The sequence below is a fragment of the Apis laboriosa genome, unplaced genomic scaffold (genome assembly GCF_014066325.1).
Source record: "Apis laboriosa isolate Shangri-la unplaced genomic scaffold, ASM1406632v1 scaffold1321_cov151, whole genome shotgun sequence".
Lineage (NCBI taxonomy): Eukaryota > Metazoa > Arthropoda > Insecta > Hymenoptera > Apidae > Apis > Apis laboriosa.
In genome coordinates this window covers 74,086-82,138 of record NW_025221248.1, presented here as the reverse complement: position 1 = coordinate 82,138, position 8,053 = coordinate 74,086, and the positions used below count along the sequence as shown (strand labels likewise).

The window sequence follows — 8,053 nt, the reverse complement described above, 5'->3', positions numbered from 1 at the left end:
CGGATATTTCAATATTTTTGAGATTCTATATATCAATTTCGGTTTTTTTTTTGTATCATTATTTTTCTTTTTTATTTTCTTTTTTCTTCTTTATTTATTTTTCTATTACTTTATTCCTTCTACAATCTCTTAAATATTAATAATATAATAAAATTAAAATATTAATTATAATATTATATATGTTTTGAATAGAATATATATGTATTGAATAGAATCATATCACTCAAAAGAAATATACTTCTATATCTATATATCTATATATAATCACATCTATAAACATAAAGCTTCAATTTACTCTTCTCTAAACTTATGAAAATATAACATTTATCTTTAATTATATTGATTATGAAATCAATTTAAATTTGCATTAAATAAAGTAAAACAACTGATGGATATAAAGTTGTCCCTCCTTACTTCTTACAAACTTTAATTGCTTATATTTAATAAATAAATAATAATAAATAATAAATAAGTTTCAACGATATTTTTATATAACTTTTGTATTTAATTTGTTATTATGTCTTTACAATTGATTTTCCAAAGATTTTCTGTATTTTCTATGAATATATTAGATGTAAAATTTATTAAAATCATTTGTTTTTTTTTTTAAGTTTAAATATTTTTTAAGCCTCGAAATAAATTCTCTATGTATAATAATTATAATTAAAAACCAAAATTAATATTAACATTTATTATTTATTATGTTTTTCATTTTTTTATTGAAAAGAGATAATTATAACAAGAATTAAATATAATAAAAACGTCTTAACAACAAGAATTTTAAAATTATGGATTCTTATTATTAATTTTATTAATATAAATTTCGCATCATATAAATATTGTAAACTTTTGTGAATTTCTATACTTAAAAATTTATTATTCATTATAATTTTAAACGGAATCTTAAGATAAATGGACGGAAAAATGTACTTATTTAAAATATTAATATATTCGTGAAATATTTCTGGAAATCAAATAAAGTTAATCAAATAAATTAAGTAAATAAAACAAAAATAAACAAAAATATTTATTGAGAGTTATTTAATAAGTTATAAATTATTGTATAAAAGCGAAGAACAAGATTGTAATATCACGAGACAAAGGAGAAAACAAAACTATCTATTTTTCATATATTTCATATATTATATTTGTACATTTTTTTACTTTAAAATATTTATTTTATTTAAAATATTTATATAATAATATTTATATAATAATTATATAAATTAATAAGTTAATAAATTAGCATCGATTAGCATTTTTATATATATTTGCAATTTTTATATTTTTTTCGATTTCTAGAATCGATTTTTCAAAAGTGTCTCACGAATATATTAATATTTTATATGTATATACACTGTTACAAAAGTATATAATCTTTATACATAATATATATCAATTTTTCTTATGTTATGGTCATCTCATCTGATATTCAATATATTTATATATATATAAAATATATATATATAAAATATATTAATATTCAGTTAATTTTTTTCTATTTATATTAATAACATGATAAGTTTGAAAAGAATGAGAATGAAAACGACAAACAACAAAAATGATAATGAAATTTGATAAGATTGATTTAAAGATTATTTAATTGTTTTTGTTAATTCGCAGGCAGTATCGATACTGCACTATGTGGTGTTGTTGGACGAGAACCTGCGATAGAATGTGTAGTAGATGCATTTAATGATTGCATAGTACCGATCTAAAATAAAAATTGTCAATTATATACAATAAAAAATAAAAAATAAAGATAATTTTAGATATCAAAAGAAGAAAATAAAAAGATAAAATTTAAATAAAAAAATTTCAACATTAAATAAAAAAAACTTACTCTCAAATGAGCCAAATCTTCTAATCTTGTGAGATCACATAATTCCACATATAAAGAATAAACAATTAACCATCCGTAAATAGAAAAGCAAATGAATATTATCCATAAAATACACATTGTAATATTATAAGCAAATATCATATCATTTACTACACTATAAAATATAAAAGCAAACAATCTAAAAACAGTAAAAGCTGCAAAACTATAAAGCCATGGTACCATTTTCCTTTCATATTCTTTTCGTAAAGCAGCTATTAACATTAAGGATGTTGCAAGTACTGCAATTCCGCTAAGTGTAGAGAACAAAGCAAACACAACTAGAGTATTACGTACTGTAACAAAACATTAAATTAAAATATTATAAATAGTAATTCATTATTTATTATAGTAATGAATACAAATATTTGCATATTTTTTAATGAAAAATGAATTTTAAAAATTGGGAATTTTAAAAATTAAACTAAATGATTTAAATTTTTTGAAATGTTAGAAGAATTAGTTAAGAATGTATTGTAAATAATAATGTATTGTAATGTATATGTAAAAGAATTAGATAATATATAAAAAATTTTTTTTAAAAATTACTATTAATTGAAATTGTGAAGAAAAAAAATCACGATTTTTTTTATCTGAATCTATATCTATTATATATTATCTATACAATGAAAATTTAAAATATGCCTTTTATAGTCATAATATATAAATACTCATAGTCAGCATATTTTAAAAGCATAAATATTCGTAATCTATATGTAAGGTACTTAGATAAATTACAAATATTTATGTTTTTAAAATATACTGAAATAATAATAACTTTATTTCTAAATATGATTATATAATTATATATATTATATGATTATAATTTATATTACAATAAATTACAAGTATTTTTTTCACATTAGTTGCAAATAATTGTTAACACTTATTACTTAAAATTAATTTGCAGAAAATGATCGCTCAATATCATATAATGTAATTGGAATATATTTAAATTTATTTCAATAGCAATCTTCAATTTCTATTGGATTCTCAACAATTCTTTTTCACATTCATACATATCTTTTTCACATTTATACAGATTTTTTATCATTTATAAAACTATTATTTTCTATTCCATTTAATATAATCTTGAATTAATGTTAATTGATTTTTTTTTATTTTAGACATTTTTCATTAATTTAAAGCACTTAATTAATGTGTATTATTGATATATTGATTTGCTATTTCAAATTGTACTTAATCTATATATGTATGATATGATAAAATTATAATTGTATAGATTTAAGAGCAATATTTGTTGTCATTTCTTGGATAATTATTTGATATTTTATATTGTATAACAATGTTGTGTAAGTTGTATTTATTATAAAATGATATCAATGTATGCATTTAGAAAAATAACAAAATAAATTTTTTAGATCTCATTTCTGTAACTTCTATAAAAATATAATTATACAAAGTATTCCAAAAATATGATAATATTTGTTGAAATTGAAGATTTTTGATAATTTCAAACATTTTCCTTTGTAAAAATTTTTATTACAAATTAAGAAAAAAATCACAGTGAGCATAGTCTAATCAAACTGCGACAATAACGTTACTTATATGTTGCCAATTGAGCATAAATAAGTCCAAATATATGTAGAAGAAATTTTTTTATTGAATATAATAAATTTTTTTTTATCAATAAAAAGTTATATGGAATTATTTCATGAATAATGAATAAATAATATTTTTTTACATTACATTATAATTATAGATCAAAAGTCGTAAAAAATTGTAATTTTCACTTTTAATTATATAGCTCATAGCAATATTAGTCAATTTGATGAAATTTAGTATATATATACTATATATATACTAAATTTAGTATATATATAGTTAAATATACATTCTATATATTCTAAATTTCTATATATTATTCTATATATTATAGATTTAGATAAAAAAAATTAAAAATCATGACATTTACTTTTTTTACACTTTATCTAATAATCTTCTAAATATCTAAAAAAAATTAAGTTTTTTTTTAAATTTTTTTTTAACTCAATTTTGAAGAAATTATTTCATGCAAATATTTTTATTCATTATTGTATTAATTTTATTAAACTTGAAAACATATTTTTTTACCATGTCGATTACCCACGTAAACAAATTCATAAGATATTATATAATAACCATAATGTGTTGAACCTGGTGTAGCTTGAGAGAGACAATAAAGATCAAATATTGATGTACAAATAGTAAAGATAGCTAATGACTGAAATAAAATAAAGTATCAAATATGTAGAATATGGATATCATTTTTAAATTTCATACATACCAATGAAAATAATGCTGTAAGCATAGCACCTCTTTGAATATCTAGTAAATAAGCATTTGTTAAAATTGGCTTTTGATACCAACATGTTTTAACACTTCGCATTGATCGCGAAGATTTTAAATTTGCGCTGCTACGTGTAGTAACATGGGAGTATAAGGATGGCGTACCCATGCTAGGAGATTTCTTTCCGTAATTCATTTGAAAATTAATACGTTTTCTTTATCTATAATTTTATATAATTTTTCTAATTTTTCTTCATATATTTTGTTTCATTTATTGAGATCTATTTGTTCAGAATAAAATTTTGAAAGTATTCCGTATTACACTGTAATAGAAAAAGGTTAACACTTTGAGAATAATATATCATATTATTTCCATGTTATGATGATATAAAAAAAGATATTCTAATGATAGTTTATAATCATAATAAAAATTCAAATTAATTAATTCACAAATATATACAAATATGTAAAGTCACACTTACCGTTTTAACAATAATCATCTATTATAATCATCAGCCGACGCCCCATGTTTTAAATCTATTTAACGAAATATGTCGATAAAAGTCGAAGACATCCGAACTAAATCATATTTAATTGGAAGAAAATCATTTAAAAAAAAATGTGAATTTTTATCTATTTTAACATATCCAAATCTATTCAAAAAATTAGTACATATTGGCCAAAAGTATATCACATTAACATTATATAACAATATATATAAATATATATATATAAACAATAACATACATGTCAGTATGCTAGAAAGAAGAAAAAGTGGAAATATTATTTCATTTCTATAATTTTTTATAACCACAAAATAAGAACACTGATTTTAAACCATATATATTTATAGATACGATTTTAATTGTCTTGAAATAAAAATAAAAAGATAAAAATAATTTACGAATTACAATTTATAAATATTTATACATATTATTAATTATAATAATTAATTGCAATTTAATTATTGTTAAATCTATAAATACATATTTTATTATATTCTATTATATATTAATTTTTATAATTTTAAATAATCTTCATTACAATATTATATTTTGGAAAAAATAATTTAAAATCATTAATTTAAAAAAATTAAATTTTAATTGAAATTGATAATATTCAATCTGTAATTGTTTTGTTATAATTTATTTAAAAAAGTAGTAAGAACAATATTTAAAGAAAAATTATTTATTCATAATTGTTGATTATAAAATGAAATAATTTTTGTCATGCAAGAAATAAATATAAATATAAATAAATCAAGAATATTATGAAATATTATAAATATTTCTAACATAATTACATTCTTGATAAATAAAACTTTATATTTTTTTCAATTCGATAAGATTAATTTTGGATTTAAATTGCATTAAATATCTCACTTACACATAGATATTTGTAGTACATATCTGATACAGTATAAAATCATTTTGAATTATTTTTTATTCACAAATAATATTTCTTCATTATATTTGTCTTACTTTGAGTCGCGGACTACGTTTATGGTTTAAAAATTAGATATATATATATCATGCAGTAATAATACTTACATTTGTACATATATATATATATATATGTTAATAATATATATATTGCATAGCTAAATGACTTAAACAAATATAAAAATTGAATAAATACATAGTTATTAATAGTTATTAAATAGAATTAAATAAAAAATTAAAATATAAAATAAATATTTAGATTGATTTGTATGAAACAAAAATAATTTTACTTTTAGAAACTAAATTTTTTTTTTTCATTTCAATGTGTATATACTATATAATATAATCATATAAAAAAATAATGGAATATATAATAAGAAATATATAAGAAGAAATATTCAGATTATTTATTTAAAAGAATTCATTTAAATATAAAATTAAACTGATAATGCACATCTAAAACCAAGATTTCCAGCTGTTGTATCAGGAGTATTTTGGCTCCGTGCAGCACATCTATATCGAAAACAATAACTTTTGTGACAAAGATAGGAACCACCCTTTTTCACTTTGTTTATACCTTGACTTGGTCCAGTCTGAAAATATGTTTCACATAATACAGAATGTTGTCAACTTTATAAGGAAAGAGAAAAAAAAGGAAAAAAAAATAAAAAAAAAAGAAAAAAAAAGAAAATACAAATAATTCTTATATTATTACAGGATTAATAGATCCGCCTCGTGTTGTGATTTCAATCGTCCACCAATCAAATGTCCATTCCCAAACATTTCCTATCATATTATATAATCCATATTTATTTGGTGGGAATTCTCTAACGGGTGATGTTCCTTCATATCCATCTTCTTTGGTATTATTATTTGGGAAATCACCTTGCCATGTATTTGCTCTAGAAATTATTATTATCTATTATATTTTGACTTTAATTATTAAATTTTGATATATATTCGGAGTTTTATTTACCTGTATTGACCATTTGGAATTAATTTATTTCCCCATGGATATAATCTATCCGATAATCCTCCTCGACATGCAACTTCCCATTCTGCTTCAGTAGGTAATCGTTTTCCTAACCAATTGCAATAGGCAATAGCATCGTTCCATGATACATGAACAACAGGATGATCCATTCTATCTGGATTATTTAATTTTAATTGTTGTTATTTTCAATTAGGTAATATGCAATCAAAAAGATGAGTCATACTCTTAACATCTGATTCAGGACCCTCTGGATGTAGCCAATTTGCATTTTTTACTTGTAACCACCAAGGAGCTTGAGCAACAACAAGCGTTACATTCTCTTGATCTTTTTGTTTTAACAGACCTCCAAATACAAATGAATCTCCGAATCTTTCTGCTTCTGTTTTATAATTAGTGGCATCAACGAATTTTGCAAAATCGCGATTACTCACTTCCGTCTTATCTATGTAAAAACTATTTAAATATATTTGCTGTTTTGGTCCTTCGCCATCAGCAATAAAAATTGGATCATTTGTACCAATTGTGAAAATACCCGTCTTTATCTTAATCATGTTTTTTAAATGATTTATAGAATTCACAGTCTTTTCATAAACATGAAGAATATCATTCGCCAAACAAGAATTTTGTATTTCTTTCTTATAATAATTCTTTATATTTGTTTGTCTGTCGAAAGTGCGACTATTACAATGATAAGATTCTTCATTTGAATCATCTGTTTCAGAACTTTCAGCTACAGAACGTAATGTTATTATATTTGTGAATATGAGCAATAGAATTAATTTTTTTTTTATAATTCTTATTGAATTTTTCATTTTAAAAATAGAAAATTATTAAATAAGTAAATTTAATATAATAATTATTTAATAAATTTATTAAATCGATTTAAATTAATTAAAATATTGGTTAAGTGATTGTAGAATTATAAATATATTTTAAATTATAAATATTTAAAATTAAACGTTTAATTAATTGTAAAATTCATCATATGCCGAAAGATTTAAGTAATTGTAAATATATATATATAAACATATATATGATGAAAAAATTAAAATAGAATTACTAAAATTTTTATATCATAGAAAAAAGAACGTCACAGAACGTCATAAAACTATATACATCAATGAGCATACCATGCAAGAATGAATGGACAATAAAATATGTTAATATCTTAATAATTTATAAAATAATTTAATATCTTCATTCAATTATATGTTCACAAATTATATATTTATATATACATATATATATAATATATATACATATATATATTAATACGAAAATATTTCGTTGCGACATTAATTTTTAAATTCTTACCAAATTCTTATCTAAAATTTTTTTTAATTGAAAAACTTATTAGAGATTATGATTTTGAACTCATTCTTTTTAATTTTTAATTTAATTATAATTAATTTATAATTATTTTAATTAAACATTAACTTATGAATCGAG

General features: G+C 19.9%; 2 protein-coding genes across 2 annotated transcripts; both read right to left on the bottom strand.

Moving 5' to 3' along the window:
* Positions 1–1,487: 1,487 nt before the first annotated feature.
* On the bottom strand, positions 1,488–4,845 carry LOC122720717. Its single transcript, XM_043947612.1, has 5 exons — positions 4,651–4,845; positions 4,167–4,491; positions 3,974–4,103; positions 1,844–2,175; positions 1,488–1,714 (listed from the first exon to the last, which is right to left on the bottom strand). The coding sequence occupies exons 2-5, from the start codon at positions 4,362–4,364 to the stop codon at positions 1,613–1,615; spliced, it is 762 nt and encodes a 253-aa protein (XP_043803547.1). The 5' UTR covers positions 4,365–4,491; positions 4,651–4,845; the 3' UTR covers positions 1,488–1,612.
* Positions 4,846–5,995: 1,150 nt separating this feature from the next.
* On the bottom strand, positions 5,996–7,634 carry LOC122720705 (formylglycine-generating enzyme). The gene is made up of 4 exons (XM_043947586.1): positions 6,828–7,634; positions 6,587–6,758; positions 6,326–6,512; positions 5,996–6,203 (listed from the first exon to the last, which is right to left on the bottom strand). The coding sequence occupies exons 1-4, from the start codon at positions 7,414–7,416 to the stop codon at positions 6,048–6,050; spliced, it is 1,104 nt and encodes a 367-aa protein (XP_043803521.1). The 5' UTR covers positions 7,417–7,634; the 3' UTR covers positions 5,996–6,047.
* Between the last annotated feature and the right edge of the window lie 419 nt (positions 7,635–8,053).